General features: G+C 43.3%; 2 protein-coding genes across 2 annotated transcripts; one reads left to right on the plus strand and one right to left on the minus strand.

The window, feature by feature from the left end:
- Window positions 1-3,956: 3,956 nt before the first annotated feature.
- LOC118938073 (ubiquitin carboxyl-terminal hydrolase 37-like) lies at window positions 3,957-5,104 on the minus strand. Its single transcript, XM_036939747.1, has 4 exons — window positions 4,666-5,104; window positions 4,402-4,538; window positions 4,137-4,230; window positions 3,957-4,040 (listed from the first exon to the last, which is right to left on the minus strand). The coding sequence occupies exons 1-4, from the start codon at window positions 4,825-4,827 to the stop codon at window positions 3,957-3,959; spliced, it is 477 nt and encodes a 158-aa protein (XP_036795642.1). The 5' UTR covers window positions 4,828-5,104.
- Window positions 5,105-6,989: 1,885 nt separating this feature from the next.
- On the plus strand, window positions 6,990-11,046 carry LOC118938074 (myosin heavy chain, embryonic smooth muscle isoform-like). Its single transcript, XM_036939748.1, has 5 exons — window positions 6,990-7,007; window positions 8,793-9,104; window positions 9,403-9,507; window positions 9,914-10,077; window positions 10,182-11,046. The coding sequence occupies exons 1-5, from the start codon at window positions 6,990-6,992 to the stop codon at window positions 10,336-10,338; spliced, it is 756 nt and encodes a 251-aa protein (XP_036795643.1). The 3' UTR covers window positions 10,339-11,046.
- Window positions 11,047-20,047: the final 9,001 nt, after the last annotated feature.

Consider the following 20,047-nt stretch of genomic DNA (forward strand, 5'->3'; position numbering starts at 1 on the left):
TCCAAGTATTATGGGTGTTTCTGCAGGTGGCCTGCAGCACAAGATTTCGCTTTACGCGGATGATGTCTTGCTCTACATATCCAACCCTGAGAAATCCCTCCCTCTCATTTTAGACACAATTGCTCAGTATGGGAAGTTTTCAGGTTATAAGATCAATTTCAACAAATCCACTGTCTGCCCTCTTAATATTACACTCACCAGCTCTATGAAGACACTTTGTCCTTTCCAATGGAAAACACACAGGTTTCAATACCTCGGGATCTTCATAACACCAGATCTGAATAGCCTTTTTAAGGAAAATTATCTTCCACTCCTGGATCGAATCAAGAACGATCTCCAAACCTGGATCTCCCTCCCAATTAGCTTAGTAGGAAGAATTAATGTAATCCGTATGAACGTCCTCCCTAGACTAAACTACTTATTTCAGATGCTTCCATGCTATCTCCCAGTTTCCTTCTTCAAAACAACTAACCAAAGCATCACCAAATGTATATGCGGCAATAAAAAACCTAGGATCAAGTTTTCCACTTTATCAAAACCTGAATCTAAAGGTGGTCTTGCCCTTCCCTCCTTTCAACTGTACTACTGGTCTGCCCAAATCCGCAACATGCTAACATGGATCACAAACAGACAAGAGTCAACGTGGATTCAGATAGAAGCCCAATCCTGTGGTTCATTGCCCTTAAGCTCAATTATATTCATTAATAACTTTAGTGAAGTGGGCAACATAGCCAAAACCTTTGCGATTTACAGCACCCTACTAGCGTGGAGGGACTGTAAGAAATACCTGGGCATTTCCTCCCAAATATGTTCTCACTCGCCTATAGTAGGCAACCCAGACTTGCCAAAAGCCCTGAGGGATGCCAACATTAATCTTTGGCATACTCTAGGAATCAGGACCTTTTCAGACCTATTTCATCAGAAAACCTCTACACTGAAATCCTTTCAAGAGCTCTGCAGTGAATTCGATGTGCCAAGATCCCATTTTTTTTTTAAAATATCTTCAAATTAGACATGTAATTTCCTCATTTACCTCCAAGAGGAGGTTTAGAACTCAGTTGAATGAAGTTGAAACCCTTCTTGTCACTGCACAATCCATTAAAGGCAAAATATCTTACATCTATAGACTCCTTTCTGAGAAAGGAAGCTCCTCCTTTACTCCTTTGAAAATAATCTGGGAAAAGGACCTTGGTCTGACGATCAGTGATGAGTTATGGGCGGAGGTTTGCGACAGGGTATACTGCTCCTCTACCAGTGTAAAAAATGAAAGAATCTAATTACACATTTTTGTACAAATTTTATTATACTCCTTTGAGACTCCATAGAATGAAAACAGATATGTCTCCTAACTGTAAAAGATGTACCTCTGAAAGCGGAACCTATATGCATGTATTTAGTATTATTATTTTTTTATTTTTAATTTTTTTATTTTTTTAAAGCCTGTCACATCTGTGAATTGTGGAATGTGTTTTGTTGGTTGAATGAAAAACAAGAAAACTTAATAAAACTTAAAATTGAAAAAAAAAAAAAAATAAAATAAATAATAAGGCTGTAACTTAACTAAATGTGGAAAAAGTCAAGGGATCTGAATACTTTCTGAATGCACTGTAGGTACATTTATTCACTAACATGTACAGTAAAAGAACATTAATTGCACTCGGTCGGTGAGATGTTTTATATTTATATAATTGTAAACATACAGTAGATGGCCTAGAGTGGGTACATGCTTTGTGGTGTAGGCTGTTTCTTCTGGTGGTCTAGGGCAGCCTGGTGGTCTAGGGCAGCCTGATGTCCAGGTGGTCTAGGGCAGCCTGGTGTTCTGGTGGTCTAGGGCAGCTTGGTGTCTAGGTGGTTTAGGGCAGCGTGATGGTCTAGGATAGTCTGATGGTGGTCTAGGGCAGCTTGATGGTGGTGAAACATAGTCTGATGGTGGTCTAGGGCAGCTTGAAGGTGGTGTAGGGCAGCTTGATGGTGGTGTAGGGCAGCTTGATGGTGGTGTAGGGAGAATTGATGGTGGTCTAGGGCAGCTTGATGGTGGTCTAAGGCAGTTGATGGTGGTCTAGGGCAGCTTGATGGTGGTGTAGGGCAGCTTGATGGTGGTGTAGGGCAGCTTGATGGTGGTCTAGGGCAGCTTGATGGTGGTGTAGGGCAGCTTGATGGGGGTCTAGGGCAGCTTGATGGTGGTGTAGGGCAGTCTGATGGTGGTCTAGGGCAGCTTGATGGTGGTGATGGGCAGCCTCATGGTGGTCTAGGGCAGCTTTATGGTGGTCTAAGGCAGTTGAGGGTGGTGTAGGGCAGCCTAATTTGATTCATCTGATGTTTCTTGGTGTGTGGTAGGTGCTACTCCAGGTGGTCCCTGAGCGCTGTGCCTCTCCCTGAGTTTAATGATGGGTTCTCCTGGTCCTTCTCCTGGTAGTGAGGGGCCTGGTCTCCTTCACCTGCTCCACTTCAATGAGAAATGACAGGGAGATCTTACATGTACATACAATGTCTGAAAAATAGGGATTACAGGGATTACAGGTTAAAGGGATAACTCTTAATGTGTGGTCAATGAATCATCTTTCTAGCTTTGGTAAAAAAAAAAAAAATTCTTGATGACTGATTGTCGTCATTGACTCCATTTGTGACATTCTTCTCAAATTTGTGTTCTAGAGCCTTACCTGCAGACATAGAACAGGATGTAGGCAGTCTGTGCAATCGACTTCAGCACAGTGGCCTCATCTGTCCTCAAGACATGTGCGTCATCCAGGCAGAGCCACCCACTGCCACGGCTGTCCAAAACATCACTGATGTAGTGGCCTAGGGAACAAGGGAAACAAAATAGAGTGTACATTAAACTTTCATAATTGTGTGTGCGTGCCTGCATACCTTCGTGCCTGCATACCTGCATGCCTGCATACCTGTATACATGTTGTCTCCCAGATGTGAGATCACACTTGACAATTTGTAGATATTGTCTGGCTGGTGTCTCTGTAAGGAAACACATTTAAGAATAGGATTGTTATTTTGTCTACAGGATAGGGGTGCCTTCTATAACTGCCTTATTTTGATCCGCCCACTATCTCAACTATCTCAACTGGATCTAATTATCTGTTATCTGTTCTATTTCTCTCTCTCTCTCTCTCTCTCTCTCTCTCTCTCTCTCTCTCTCTCTCTCTCTCTCTCTCTCTCTCTCTCTCTCCTCACCACAGCGGCTGCCTGCTGCTTTTCCTCACTGTCAGCTGGTTTCTCTAGCTGGTCAGAGGAATTTGAAGCTGGTGGGGGTATATCAAATATAGTGTAAATACAAACCAGAAGGTGAAGTGGAAACCTATCAACAAATATACTCTTAACTTCAGCTTCCGACTTGCTTTCCTCAACAGTCCTGTTTCATGAGAGGGTATTATGCATGATGTCAGTAACATAATGTCCTACCTGGTCTATCAAGGGTGCCTTTCGGGGAGTTTGCAGGTTTGTTGTCCTTGTTGTTTTTCCCCAGGGAGCTTGCCCTGTGTAAATTGATGGCATTGAAAATAAATATCTAGTGTGTGAAAATCATGGTGTGTGTTGGCTACTCAATGTGCAATGTCCCCAAACAGAGTGTAAACCAACCTGGCTCCATACTGGACATGGGCTGTCTTCCCACATACGGCTGGGAGGGTTATTTCTGCAGGGATGGACATGGGATCATCCACCTTCTTTGGCTCCCAGTCGCCTGCAGAAAATCGCTTGATATGAAGCATTAGGACCCTGCTCAGAGACAGACAGGCAGGCAGGCAGGCATTCACAAAGACAGACAGACAGACAGACAGACAGACAGACAGACAGACAGACAGAGAGAGAGACATTCACATACACAGACGACCAGGTAGGCATTCACACAGACAAAGGAATCAGTGTTGTACTCAATTCAATAACCCAGTTTGGTGAGTTAGATCAGGACTGTCAATTGTAATCTGAGATGATGATGGGGGGACTCACCGGGGCAGCGTGAGGAAGTGCATAGTCACAGATGCCATGCTGCCTGAGCACACCCTGCATGCACACTCTAACGCAGATGGCTAGGTGACAAAGGATAGCAATACAATTATGAACATTATGACATTAATGATAGTGTTCCTTGACATACTAACTCTTGGTTTAAGCTAAGTGCTGACCTTAAAGTAGAGGTCCAGGCTGTGTGGCAGGTAATGGCTCAGGCTCAGGGACAAGTGATTGTAATCCTCCTGACCATACACTATAACTCCACAGCTTCAGAAGTACGGAGAGAAATGCATCAGCTATCCAACACAAACCTTTTGATCCCTCTACACACTATCTTAATGCTTTACCTCTGTATCCTGCATGTTATGCTGACATTAAACCTCCTCACAAATGTGATGATGACATCAAGGTACACCATATACAAATGACAGCTGTTACCTGGTGCAGGTACGGGAAGTCTTCAGCTTGAATTCTAACTGCTTCACGGGGCAGGTGTATGGCTCTGGTGAGCCCTTTAATGCCATACCCTCCTCCTTCAGCTGAAAGAGGAGGAGCAACACACATTCATGGGCATCCTAAGAGAAGAATGGGAAAGAAGCAGAAAATACATCAACAACTACAACTGAAACAGAGCTGGGGAAAAACACTGTCCCGTGTCCCAGGTTTATTGTTAAGTGAGTCTTTTAGCAAATAATATCTTACCTGTTCATAGTCTTCCTCATAGTCCTCATTGACAACGGAAAGACAGCGCTTGACTGTTTGTAGGATTTTCTTATTTTCCTTGTTCTTAGCATTAATAGTGCCTCCAGAAAGCCTGGCCTGATGTAACTCGGCAAAGCAGCTGTGGAGGGAGACAAAGAGCATGCATTCAGGTTTCACTCTCTCACCTTGGCCACAGATTAGCTCTGTGCTTCTACTTTAGCTTCTGATCAAATATGATTCAACTGATTCCTGACTGTGACAGGAAATCATCTCTGGTATTAATCAGAAGCTGAGTTGGGTGTGGTTTTATCTTAAAAATCATATGAGACACTGAGTGTACGAAGGACAATATATATCCATCCATCCATCCATACCTACATTCATACATAGATAAATAGATAGAGAGAGAGAGAGCGAGATAGATAGAGAGAGAGAGAGATAGATAGATAGATAGATAGATAGATAGATAGATAGATAGATAGAGAGAGAGAGAGAGAGAGAGAGAGAGAGAGAGAGAGAGATAGATAGATAGATAGATAGATAGATAGATAGATAGATAGATAGATAGATAGATAGATAGATAGATAGATAGATAGATAGATAGATAGATAGATAGATAGATAGATAGATAGATGGATACATACATACATACCACAGGAGGTTGATGGCAACTTAATTGGGGAGGAAGGGTTCGTGGTAATGGCTGGAGCGGAATCAGTGGAATGCTATCAAATACATCAAACATATGGTTTCCATGTGTTTGATGCCATTACATTTGCTCCATTTCAGACATCATTACGAGCCGTCCTCCCCTCAGCAGCCTCCACTGACACATACATTGAGGCGGAACTTGTGTACTGTAACTATAAGCGTCTAGGTGGGTGGGTCAGTGTGTGTACAGGTGGGACAGGAGGGTGAGAGCGAGGCTGTATACCATAGCAGTTTAGAGGAGGGGGAGGAACTCCAGATGTTCTGCTGCCTCAGGATGTCTCTGCAAAATGCTGGCAGCCCCAGCAGGCACTGCAGAGCAGAGTTCATGAAGCAGGTGTTGCCTATATTAGGCAACCTGTGGGAAAGAAGCCATCAGTTACACACTAATATCTGAACTGTGGACCAAAGGTAAACTAATGAATGGATTTGTAAGGCATGAACACAAGATAACTCTGAGTACCACACGGAATTATGTGTGTGTGTGTGTGTGTGTGTGTGTTTACCCGAGGAGCTTGGTGTTGTCTTCGCCCTCGCCTGTGCAGTTCTGCTCCCCCAGCTGGGTGCTACTCTTGCTGAACAGGTTGAGAAGGCGAGCCATGGCTTCCCGAGACCTGACCAATGGCCTGGAGGAAGAGAGACAGGGTAGAGGCCTCAGTAGCAGTAGCTCAACACCAATCGGTCTGTTTGAACACTGTTTTAATGTACAGGCATACAGATATTCCTTACCATGTCATGGTGTGAGTGACCACTCTTATGTAGAGTTGAGTGAGATGAAGGTGGCTATTGTATACAGTACTTACCTCTCCAAGGAGACAGAGGAAGCCTTCAGGTCAATGGAGGCCTCTGCAGAGAGAGACCGAGAGACGGAAAACGGTAAGAGAGAAGCTTTGTCAAAGATGAATTGAGACAAGTAGCACCAAAAAATGGCACCCGTTTACAGACCTGCGATGCCAGCAAATAGGGGTACCATTCTCTTTGTCTGTGGAACAACTGCCCCCACCTCTTTGACCTCAGAGCTCATAAGATCTCTGTAAAGATACACAGACATATGCATTAGGTTAGCTACATTATATTGGCTTTTTCATTTCAATTTAATGGTGTTGGTTGGCATGACATGTGATATCAGGCTGCAGTACCTGGCAGTCTCACTGTCTTTGTTGGTCTCTCCATGGCGGTGCAGGGGGTTTGGAGAGGAGGACTGGGGGGCAGGTGAGGAGACGTGAGTTGTGGAGGAAGGGCAGGCAGGACTGGGGGGAGTGGCAGAGGAGGATAACTGAGTTGAGACTGCCAGGGAAACAGAAGAAGCACTAAAAGGGGAGGAGGTCTGTGATCCTTCCACTGAAGAAGAAGAAGAAGAAGAGAGAGATGACATGTTTAGAAAGGAGAGGGAAGAGAGGCCGAAGAACTTGGAGAGAGTGGAAGGGGATCTGGCAGGGGATCCAGGGGGTGAGGGGGAGGGAGTGCCGATTGGTGTTCGGCAAGACAAGGGGTCGAGGGGCGTCAGAGATGTTGTAGACGGTTTCAAATGGAAAGAAGAGACAAAGGAAGAATCAAGTTGGTCGTGATCCTTTACGTTCTTCTTCTCCCGGTTTTTCCAAACTGACGCAGTTACCATGCTGGCATCCAATGACGTCAGTTTGGGTGGGATTGGGAACGGCGATGGACAGCGGCTCCCAATCCCGAGGCGAACTCTGCACTTCTTTTTCTGTTTGGAGAAACATTATATATGTTATATTTGAACTAGCAGCAAATGTCACACCCAAACCACATGATCTGACCATAAAATAAAGAACTCGTTGCCCAATCATATTGAATTCTGTATCATAGGCTAACAAATAGCAAAAATACATGTTTATAAAAATAAAACCATTGTAACCATACAGTTATACCCTCTGTCCCAAATCCTGCTATTTGGCACAAATAAATAGACAATGAAACAACTAGTAATAGCTGAAAATAATAGAATATACTCTAAATTGTAACAGAGTTAGACAAATTCTAGCCCAGAATTGACACATACCTTTTTACAGCAACACAAACATCCCATTTCAGTGTATTTGTAGACTGTGCCTTATTTTACAGAACATCAAAATATGTTGCCCATTTCACATTGTGATGTCATAAACCAAATTATGATGCACCTGTCTACGCGTTACCAGCGTAAATAGCCAACAAATCACACACACCAAAATGTTGAAAAATTATTTACAAAATGAATTTATCATGTATTCAGAGTTATTCCTATTTCATAAAATATACAAAATAACTAGGTTCTTGCCAATACACCTGTTTTTTATTGAGAAAACATTGGGTTATCTTTCTCCCACGCTCCCTGGGCCACTGACGCGTGATTGTATGGGATATGGGAAGAGGCTAGGACATTCAAAGTAATGTTACTGTCTATCAGAATCAAAACAACTTTTATTGGCCAAGTGGCCTACATTCACACATTCACAGAATTTGACTATGAATTGGTGCTGCCATTAATAGACAAACGTAAAGACACATTTACAGCCTATACAATATAAAGTGAACATAAAACATATTTATTAGCTTCTATCTTCTTAAGATACTTTAGAGTAACATTTTATTATTGTCACGTTCTGACCTTAGTTCCTTTGTTTTGTCTTTTGTTTTAGTATGGTCAGGGCGTGAGTTGGGTGGGTTGTCTATGTTAGTTTTTCTATGATTTTCTATTTCTGTATTTGGCCTGATATTGTTCTCAATCAGAGGCAGCTGTCAATCGTTGTCCCTGATTGAGAACCATATTTAGTTAGCCTGTTTTCCTTTGTGTTTTGTGGGTGGTTATTTTCAGTCTTTGTGTGTCTGCACCAGACAGAACTGTTTCGGGTTTCACTTTGTTGTTTTGTGTTTTGAAGTGTTCGTTCATCATTAAATAAGATGAACACTTACCATGCTGTGCTTTGGTCCGCTCCTCCTTCCACCTACGAGGAGAATCGTTACAATTATGGAACGTAAAATGCCTATTCCACTTCAGTTGACGCTGATCTGATACAGATGGAACATAGCCTTGCAATGGTTGTTAGGAGGACCTTGGAGAAGGAGAGCTGCACACTCTAGCGCAGACTCAATTATTTAATAACCTAATGTCCAACCTTTCTGACCGACAAGCTGTCTTCATCAGCGTATACTGTTAGGAGCACCTTAACACAGATGCATCTATTCATCTCTGACCGTACCTCATTGAAAAGGTGCCACTCTGCCTAGTGACTGTAAACTAAACAAAAATACTAACGTTAGTGCATTTGTTGTATATTTGCTGTTCTGTAAACCCAGTTGGTCACTACCACACCAGTCACAACTATCAACAGATCATGACATAAATGCAAGCATCATTTGTTCTCGCAGAGTAGATTGTAGATCCTACTACCACCAGGGAACAATCCATTATTCAGCCCTACCATAAAAAGTACCCTTATCTCTCTCTCACTTTCCCCTCTCTCCTTCATTCCCTGTTTTCCTCTCTCCACCTCTCTCTTCCCCCTCTCCTCCCCCAGGTGGACACCCTGACCCTGGAGCTTGTGGCAGAGCGCAGCATGGCCCAGAAGAGTGAAAATGCGCGCCAGCAGCTGGAGAGGCAGAACAAGGACTTGAGGGCCAAGCTGGGCGAGCTGGAGGGTTCCGTGAAGAGCCAGTTCAAGGCCTCCATCACCGCCCTGGAGGCCAAGATACTGCAGCTGGAGGAGCAGCTGGAGCAGGAGGCTAAGGTAGAAACACAGCAACTCTCTTATAACAACTCCATACCTTATTAGACAAGGTGAAATAGGAGACCAAGACTCAGGAGGAGTTCATGAGCCTTGAGCCATGAGCCTTAGAACAAGCTAAGCCCGTTGGAAGAGAGGTTCTTGAATGTGATCTAAATCTTAACGTGATTAATGTAATGAGTCAAAAGCAATCTTAAGAGATGTACTTGAAGATCTATGACTGACAGCCTTTGTTACAGTGCGGTTCCTGTGGTGCTCTAACTGTCCTATGACCTCATTCCTCTGTCCTCCTATCAGGGAGCGAGCAGCGGCCAATAAGCTTGTGAGATGGACAGAGAAGAAGCTGAAGGAGGTGTGCATGCAGGTGGAGGACGAGCGCCGCCATTCCGACCAGTACATGGAACAGGTGAGGAGCTTGTCACGGAGCTTGTGCTCCATTTCTATGCTTTGCGTTCTTAAGTTTAGTTTTTGCGTCTTTCACTTTCGGTTTTGTACAACAGCTGAAAATATATAGATTTTTGGTTATGGATTCTCTACACAATGACTGCTTGTTTTAGCACAAACAGAAATTAGGTGAATTCTGCATAGTCCATTTTTAAGATGTTCCAGAGCTAAAGAAGGATTTCTATCCAATTCAGTACAACTTGCAAAGGTGGGACAGGATTGGATAGGTGTGAAGATTTAGGATTGGAGTCTTTCCTACAGTAGGTTAATTCCAGTAACCACTGGACCATAGGAATGCTGAGTATTGTAAGTATTAGTATTGACTGTTCATCATTGTTGATGTCTGTTGTGACACCTGGCTGGGTCAGAGTGAGAAGGCCAACTCTCGTATGAAACAGCTGAAGAGGCAGCTTGAGGAGGAGTCCACACGTGCCAACGCCTACCGCAGGAAGCTGCAGAGGGAGCTGGACAATGTCCCTGAGAGCAGCGAGGGTCTCAGCCGTGAGGTCAGCACACTCAAGAGCCGGCTCAGGTATTTAGAGCCCCCCCCCACACACACACAAACAGTTGTGTATATTGGCCAAATTGATGGTCCTCGTTACTAATACCTCTCCTGGCCCCCTCTGTCCCCTGCAGGCGTGGAGGCCCCATCAGTTTCTCCTCCAGCCGCTCGGGCAGGCGTCAGCTGCAGGTGGAGGGAACATCGCTCGACCTCCTATCCGACGATGAGGTGGAAAACAAAACCACGGACGCCAATGCCAACGAGACGCCAGCAGCTCCCCAACCAGAGTAGACGTGCTCCCTACAGCCCAAACCTTACCCCTGTCCTCCTAACCCCAGACACCAGCAGTGGACCCCACTACTCTGCCTTACCCATCTATGGCAAGCTGCAGGGCCAAGCAAATCCATCACCTCCTCCATATGAATATACCGCACATCAAGCCTTGGATTCATTTTTAACATCAATTGCAAATAATAGTGCATTTTTATTGCATAGGCGTCTGAGTGTGCATAGGCACTCGAAAACAAATAGCAGGAGTTTACCATAATTATGTTAAGCTACTTCCCTGGAACAGCCATTAGAATCAAACAGCCCTCTAGCTAGAATTAACCACTGTCATTTCAGCTGGTTTACTGGCACACAGGTGGACGACTGCACACAAGTCGGTAAAAACATGTGTCTTTCATGATTGTACAGTATTGGACCAGGATATGTAAAACAAAGCACAGCATAAGCGAGGGAATTATTTTTAAATGGTAGCCTAAATGACGATCCCACCAATTTATTTTCATCAAAACCACCACTGTCATAGAGATACTGCAATCCACTTAGTTTAGTATAAAAATAACTATGTGACTAACTCTTTGGTAGCAGGTTTGTAGTGAATTAGATTGTACCACGCCATGTTGCCTCAGCATTCCCCCTATATACAGTGCCTTGCGAAATTATTCGGCCCCCTTGAACTTTGCGACCTTTTGCCACATTTCAGGCTTCAAACATAAAGATATAAAACTGTATTTTTTTGTGAAGAATCAACAACAAGTGGGACACAATCATGAAGTGGAACGACATTTATTGGATATTTCAAACTTTTTTAACAAATCAAAAACTGAAAAATTGGGCGTGCAAAATTATTCAGCCCCCTTAAGTTAATACTTTGTAGCGCCACCTTTTGCTTCGATTACAGCTGTAAGTCGCTTGGGGTATGTCTCTATCAGTTTTGCACATCGAGAGACTGACATGTTTTACCATTCCTCCTTGCAAAACAGCTCGAGCTCAGTGAGGTTGGATGGAGAGAATTTGTGAACAGCAGTTTTCAGTTCTTTCCACAGATTTTCGATTGGATTCAGGTCTGGACTTTGACTTGGCCATTCTAACACCTGGATATGTTTATTTTTGAACCATTCCATTGTAGATTTTGCTTTATGTTTTGGATCATTGTCTTGTTGGAAGACAAATCTCCGTCCCAGTCTCAGGTCTTTTGCAGACTCCATCAGGTTTTCTTCCAGAATGGTCCTGTATTTGGCTCCAACCATCTTCCCATCAATTTTAACCCTCTTCCCTGTCCCTGCTGAAGAAAAGCAGGCCCAAACCATGATGCTGCCACCACCATGTTTGACAGTGGGGATGGTGTGTTCAGCTGTGTTGCTTTTACACCAAACACAATGTTTTGCATTGTTGCCAAAAAGTTCAATTTTGGTTTCATCTGACCAGAGCACCTTCTTCCACATGTTTGGTGTGTCTCCCAGGTGGCTTGTGGCAAACTTTAAACGACACTTTTTATGGATATCTTTAAGAAATTTCTTTCTTCTTGCCACTCTTCCATAAAGGCCAGATTTGTGCAATATACGACTGATTGTTGTCCTATGGACAGAGTCTCCCACCTCAGCTGTAGATCTCTGCAGTTCATCCAGAGTGATCATGGGCCTCTTGGCTGCATCTCTGATCAGTCTTCTCCTTGTATGAGCTGAAAGTTTAGAGGGACTGCCGGGTCTTGGTAGATTTGCAGTGGTCTGATACTCCTTCCATTTCAATATTATCGCTTGCACAGTGCTCCTTGGGATGTTTAAAGCTTGGGAAATCTTTTTGTATCCAAATCCAGCTTTAAACTTCTTCACAACAGTATCTCGGACCTGCCTGGTGTGTTCCTTGTTCTTCATGATGCTCTCTGCGCTTTTAACGGACCTCTGAGACTATCACAGTGCAGTTGCATTTATACGGAGACTTGATTACCCACAGGTGGATTGTATTTATCATCATTAGTCATTTAGGTCAACATTGGATCATTCAGAGATCCTCTCTGAACTAATGGAGAGAGATTGCTGCACTGAAAGTAAAGGTGCTGAATAATTTTGCACGCCCAATTTTTCAGTTTTTGATTTTTAAAAAAAGTTTGAAATATCCAATAAATGTCGTTCCACTTCATGATTGTGTCCCACTTGTTGTTGATTCTTCACAAAAAAATACAGTTTTATATCTTTATGTTTGAAGCCTGAAATGTGGCAAAAGGTCGCAAAGTTCAAGGGGGCCGAATACTTTCGCAAGGCAATGTATATGACCAGCATAAGACCCTGTTTACTTGACCAATATAACCTTGTCCAATAACCCACCATTTTATATTTGACATATCAATCTACTTTAAGGGGTGTACGATAATGTGTGGAATTAGGTTTGTCAGACTTGGAGCAAAGGCCCTTTTTTTTAGAAATACAGCCCAAATGTGTGCTTGACATACTATAATATTGCTATGTATAATTCTGGCTATTCAGTTATGTTTTCTGTACCATGTACAAAATACTTAACTCAACAAGGTCTCTTTGACATCTCGTGTCACCTTAATTTCAATGCATTTCAAATGGCTGAATAATATTAGCATGATTTACAGAAGGGTAATTCATCTTTTATTGAAGTTTTATTGAGTGTTAGAGCGTTGGTTTTAATTCAGTGGTTCAGGGTAGAGCAATCATTCAATTTGAATATGCACACTTGTTGATGCCTTGATTATTAAATGTTAAACATAAATGACCATTTTGTAAATGACTAATTACATATTTGAGGCCTTTATTATTATTTTAAGCCAGAACAAATTGGGGGAAAAAAAGGTTTATCTGTTTCTTTTGAAAGACACTTCTCAATAAAGACATGAAGGGGAAAAAAGTGTATAGTGTTTGAACCAGTTTCATAGCTTTAGTGTCATATTATACCATAAGCACCTCTCCCATCGTGTTGGTGTGAACCAGTGTTATAACAGAATGATTTATGGAGCCTTCTGTCTGCCAGGCAGAAAGTAGAATTTCATTGGGTTCAAAGCTTTAACATCCTGAAGGTTGTTATTATTAGTGGACTGGCTGTTGACGACCAGGTATTCATTATCTCCTTTTATTTCTTGTATTTCTAGACTTTTTTTGTTGTTGTTGTAAAAGACCAATAAACATATCCATTATAGAAAAATATTGTTTTTCTTCTATATTTCTTGTGCAACACATTGATGTCCTCTTAGTCTTTCCCACAGTAGTTGTGGGTCAAGACTGTCTCCAAACTGATATGTGATGTATGGTCTATGTTACATTGCCATTCATTGTTCCATTACTTCATTGTATTTGTGGTTACATTAAAACCCTGAGGGAGTGCGTAGATAGACTGTGCACAGACACACAATATTGTTGTAATATTAACTTTTTCCTCTTTTTACCCAACATGAATGAATGATAGAGATTGCCTCTTATACAGTGCATTCAGATCGTATTCACACCCCTTGACTTTTTCCACATGTTGTTATGTTACAGCCTTATTCAAAATGGATATAAAAAATCAGCAATCTACACACAATACCCCACAATGACAAAGTGAAGACAGGTTTTTAGACATTGTAGCAAATTTATACAAAATAAAAAACAGAAATACTTGTACATGATTGTACAAGTTTTGGAACGGAACACACCTGTCTATTTATTTTATTTATTTTTGATTCACCTTTATTTAACCAGGTAGGCAAGTTGAGAACAAGTTCTCATTTACAATTGCGACCTGGCCAAGATAAAGCAAAGCAGTTCGACACATACAACAACACAGAGCTACACATGGAGTTAAAACAAACATACAGTCAATAATACAGTATAAACAAGTCTATATACGATGTGAGCAAATGAGTTGAGATAAGGGAGGTAAAGGCAAAAAAAGGCCATGGTGGCAAAGTAAATACAGTATAGCAAGTAAAACACTGGAATGGTAGATTTGCAGTGGAAGAATGTGAAAAGTAGAAATAAAAAGAATGGGGTGCAAAGGAGCAAAATAAATAAATAACATAAATACAGTAGGGAAAGAGGTAGTTGTTTGGGCTAAATTATAGGTGGGCTATGTACAGGTGCAGTAATCTGTGAGCTGCTCTGACAGTTGGTGCTTAAAGCTAGTGAGGGAGATAAGTGTTTCCAGTTTCAGAGATTTTTGTAGTTCGTTCCAGTCATTGGCAGCAGAGAACTGGAAGGAGAGGCGGCCAAAGAAAGAATTGGTTTTGGGGGTGACCCTAGAGATATACCTGCTGGAGCGCTTGCTACAGGTGGGTGATGCTATGGTGACCAGCGAGCTGAGATAAGGGGGGACTTTACCTAGCAGGGTCTTGTAGATGACATGGAGCCAGTGGGTTTGGCGACGAGTATGAAGCGAGGGCCAGCCAGCGAGAGGGTACAGGTCGCAATGGTGGGTAGTATATGGGGCTTTGGTGACAAAACGGATTGCACTGTGATAGACTGCATCCAATTTGTTGAGTAGGGTATTGGAGGTTATTTTGTAAATGACATCGCCAAAGTCGAGGATGGTAGGATGGTCAGTTTTACAAGGGTATGTTTGGCAGCATGAGTGAAGAATGCTTTGTTGCGAAATAGGAAGCCAATTCTAGATTTAACTTTGGATTGGAGATGTTTGATGTGGGTCTGGAAGGAGAGTTTACAATCCAACCAGACACCTAGGTATTTGTAGTTGTCCACGTATTCTAAGTCAGAACCGTCCAGAGTAGTGATGTTGGACAGGCGGGCAGGTGCAGGCAGCGATCAGTTGAAGAGCATGCATTTAATGTTTTACTTGTATTTAAGAGCAATTGGAGGCCACGGAAGGAGAATTGTATGGTATTGAAGCTTGCCTGGAGGGTTGTTAACACAGTGTCCAAAGAAGGGCCAGAAGTATACAGAATGGTGTCGTCTGCGTAGAGGTGGATCAGAGACTCACCAGCAGCAAGAGCGACATCATTGATGTATACAGAGAAGAGAGTCGGTCCAAGAATTGAACCCTGTGGCACCCCCATAGAGACTGTCAGAGGTCCGGACAGCAGACCCTCCGATTGGACACACTGAACTTTATCAGAGAAGTAGTTGGTGAACCAGGCAAGACAATCATTTGAGAAACCAAGGCTGTCGAGTCTGCCGATGAGGATGTGGTGATTGACAAAGTCGAAAGCCTTGGCCAGATCAATGAATATGGCTGCACAGTAATGTTTCTTATCGATGCATAGCAGAGAAGGTATGGTGAGATTCGAAATGGTCGGTAATCTGTTTGTTGACTTGGCTTTCGAAGACCTTAGAAAGGCAGGGTAGGATAGATATAGGTCTGTAGCAGTTTGGGTCAAGAGTGTCCCCCCCCTTTGAAGAGGGGGATGACCGCAGCTGCTTTCCAATCTTTGGGAATCTCAGACGACACGAAAGAGAGGTTGAACAGGCTAGTAATAGGGGTGGCAACAATTTCGGCAGATAATTTTAGAAAGAAGGGGTCCAGATTGTCTAGCCCGGCTGATGTGTAGGGGTCCAGATTTTGCAGATCTTTTAAAACATCAGCTGACTGGATTTGGGAGAAGGAGAAATGGGGAAGGCTTGGGCGAGTTGCTGTGTGGGGTGCAGTGCTGTTGACCGGGGTAGGAATAGCCAGGTGGAAAGCATGGCCAGCCGTAGAAAAATGCTTATTGAAATTCTCAATTATAGTGAATTTATCAGTGGTGACAGTATTTCCTGTCTTCAGTGCAGTGGGCAGCTGGGAGGAGGTGTTCTTATTCTCCATGGACTTTACAGTGTCCCAGAACTTTTTGAGTTAGTGTTGCAGGAAGCAAATTTCTGCTTGAAAAAGCTAGCCTTGGCTTTTCTAACTGCCTGTGTATACTGGTTTCTAGCTTCCCTGAACAGCTGCATATCACGGGGGCTGTTCGATGCTAATGCAGAATGCCATAGGATGTTTTTGTGTTGGTTAAGGGCAGTCAGGTCTTGGGAGAACCAAGGGCTATATCTGTTCCTGGTTCTAAATTTCTTGAATGGGGCATGCTTATTTAAGATGGGTAGGAAGGCATTTAAAAAAAATAACCAGGCATCCTCTACTGACGGGATGAGATCAATATCCTTCCAGGAGACCCCGGCCAGGTCGATTAGAAAGGCCTGTATAAGAAAGGTCTATATAAGGTCCCAGTTCACAGTGCATGTCAGAACAAAAACCAAACCATGAGGTCGAAGGAATTGTCCTCCATCATTCCTAAATGGAAGAAGTTTGGAACCCCAAAGACTCCTAGAGCTGGCCGCCTGGCCAAACTGAGCTATCAGGAACCTGATGATTGAACTCTTTGGCCTGAATGCCATTCGCCATGTCTGGAGGAAACCTGGCACCATTTCTACGGTGAAGCATGGTGGTGGCAGCATCATGCTGTGGGGATGTTTTTCAGCAGCAGGGACTGGTAGACTAGTCAGAATTGAGGGAAAGATGAACGGCACAAAGTACAGAGAGATGCTTGATGAAAACCAGCTCCAGAGCGTTCAGGATCTCAGACTGTGGCGAAGGTTCACCTTCCAACAGGACAACGACCCTTAGCACACAGCCAAGACAACGCAGGGGTGGCTTGGGGACAAGTCTCTGAATGTCCTTGAGTGGCCCAGCCAGAGCCCGGACTTGAACCTGATTGAACATCTCTGGAGACCTGAAAATAGCTGTGCAGCGATGCTCCCCATCCAACCCGACAGAGCTTGAGAGGATCTGCAGAGAAGAATGAGAGAAACTCCCCAAATACAGATGTGCTAAGCTTATAGCGTCATACCCAAGAAAACTTGAGGCTGTAATCGCTGCCAAAGATGCTTCAATAAAGTACTGAGTAAAGGGTCTGAATTCTTATGTAAATGTGATAGTTTAGCTTTATGTTTTCTTGATAAATTTGCAAAAAAATCTAAAAACCTGTTTTTGCTGTCATTATGGGGTAGATTGATGAGAAGAAGAAAAAATAAATTAATCAATTTTAGAATAAGGCTGGGGGGGATCACGTGACCCTTGAACGAGATGGCCGCATGAACTAAGAGCTCTCCACAAGTAGTTTCCAATTCCTAATCTTACCTCCACTCCAAGTTCACACTCATTTAGCTTTAGTAAGAAAAAGTCATGGCGGCTACAAAAGGCGACACTACAGGTGACATTTTTACCCGGACTCGAGTATTAGCGACGGAAAAAGCCTCCAAGAAGAAGCTAACTTCAGAAAAAACTAGCGCCATTAGCCAGGAGCAAGAGAACCCGCGCCCCCACAAGGCACAACGAATGCCAACCTCGCACTCTGTCGAAGACATCCTTTCTGAGTTGAGATCCCAACGTACAGAACTAAACACCAAATTAGATGCCATTAACTCTCAGCTCAGTGCGATAGGGGGCAAGGTGACAATCCTTGAAAACGCTTTGCCTGACATCAACAACAAGATAACCATAAACGCGGGGCGCCTGGACGAGGCAGAGGGGCGAATCCTATCCATGGAAAACTTATTGACAGGTGCCATGGAAACAATAGCATATGCTAAAAAGAAAATCGAGCATCTGGAAGAGAAAACAGAGGACCTTGAAAACAGGGGGCGAAGGAATAATTGTGTTCTATTCAATCTGGGCGAAAAAGAAGAGGGAAACATGCCACTGATCCGCTACCTGCAAGACAAACCTCCCGAGTGACTCCACCTGCCCACCGACAGGCCCATAGAACTCGAGAGAGCTCACCGAGCACTGAGGCCCCCACCAGCAGCCAGACAACCACCGCGCCCAATCACCATACGTTTCCTGAGATTCACCGACAAGGAACGAGTCCTACAGGCGGCGAAAAACAACACCATCACAGTGGGAAACACCAAACTCGCTTTACACCAGGACCTGTCAGCTGGAATACGCCGAAAGCGCCGAGAATTTGACGAAGTGAAGAAATACTCCATTGACCGAGGCATCTTCAGGGGATTCAAATACCCAAACGAGCTCAGGATTCTTCACCAAGGAGCCTTGCGACACTTCAAAACTCCCGAAGAGGCAAAACGTTTTTTGAAAGACAATCCTGGCCAATGAGAAACAGACCAATGACTAAATGCGATTAATGCCATTACTAAAGGAGATAAGACGACATATAGCCGATATCCAGAGATCCACCCCCTAAATGTCATTATAGCCGTCCAATTTATATTTATTGTCCTTTAACTGAGAGGGATGGGCTGTATAGCCTAACCTAGGCCTACTAATGTTTCAGCCTACTTTTATTTCCCTGTTTTTTTTGTTGTTGCTATTATTACTTGGGGTTCCCTATGTCCCTCGGGGGAGGTATATGTAGGCTGGGCTATTGATTTTATTTTTCTCCCCTCTTTTACTGTGGTCTGGACGAGGGCAACTGTGTTATTTACTCAATGCGGGGTGGAGAGGATGAGGCATTTCTTTGGTGGGGAGAGGGAGACGTTGTGCGTTGCTAACTGTTCCCGGTTTTTGTTTTATTCGGAACACAGAATTGAGACTGAGAGGGGGGGGGGGGGGGTAAAAGATCCAACGGGATGTGTCGAGTTGTTTGGGAACTCGGCTGGGGTGTTCAGAGATTATTATTTTATGTACACCATTTATTTTCCTTTTATGTGAACGCAGCTGTAATTACTATCCACTTTTACCCAGCGATGACTTGCACTAAAGTTGGATTACTGCTCGATGACGATGACTAGTACCTTAAATCTATTGACATGGAACTGCCATGGTCTAGGGCATGCAATAAAACGAAAAAAGATACTATGTGCTCTAAAAAAGGAAAAAGCAGACATTGCGCTATTACAAGAGACTCTGTGATGCTGAACATGCCAAACTCTGCAGAGCTTGGGTGGGACAGGTGTATTTCTCATCTTTCAAATCAAACAGTAGAGGCACAGCCATACTTATCCATAAAAATGTTCCATTCATAATTGACAAAAACATATCTGATCCGGAGGGGAGATTTATTTTGATAACTGGGTCACTATATGGTCAACCAATTACTATATTAAACATATACGCCCCTAACACAGATACTCCTGCCTTCATGTCAAAAATCATAACCCTGTTCAATGAGCATTGTGTCTCCTTTGGCGTGGTGGCCGGAGATTTTAAATGTACCCTTAACCCAACCCTAGACAAATCATCTCAAGTCCCCACCACAAATCCTAGATCTGCAAAGATGTTGAACTCTCTTACTAAAGAGATGGGACTGATAGATATCTGGAGAGAGAATAATAGCTAATCTATGGACTATACATACTACTCTAATGTCCATAACACCTACTCCCGTATAGATTACATTTTTATCCCAAAGAGTTTCATAAATTCAGCCACATGTACAATCGGACCCATAGCACTTTCAGATCACGCCTTTGTCCACCTCCGCTTTGACCTCTGCAAAAACATCCCGAGGTCAAAGAGCTGGAAATTCAACACCTCCATGCTATCAAATGACGAGTTCCATACATTGGTAACTACATGGATAGACAACTACACACAAGACAATAAAGATTCTCCTGTTTCTCCGGCCACAATGTGGGACGCTGCTAAAGCCACACTAAGAGGTCATCTAATTGCATATGCTTCCTCTAAGAAAAAAGCAATGGAAGCACACAGGCTAGATCTTGAGAGGGAGCTGGAATGCTGTGAAAAAATACATAAACAATCCCTAGACAGCACCTCCTGGAGTCATCTTAAAGCAGCCAAAGCCAAACTGAATTTGGACTACACT

This window comes from Oncorhynchus mykiss, chromosome 13 (genome assembly GCF_013265735.2).
Source record: "Oncorhynchus mykiss isolate Arlee chromosome 13, USDA_OmykA_1.1, whole genome shotgun sequence".
Lineage (NCBI taxonomy): Eukaryota > Metazoa > Chordata > Actinopteri > Salmoniformes > Salmonidae > Oncorhynchus > Oncorhynchus mykiss.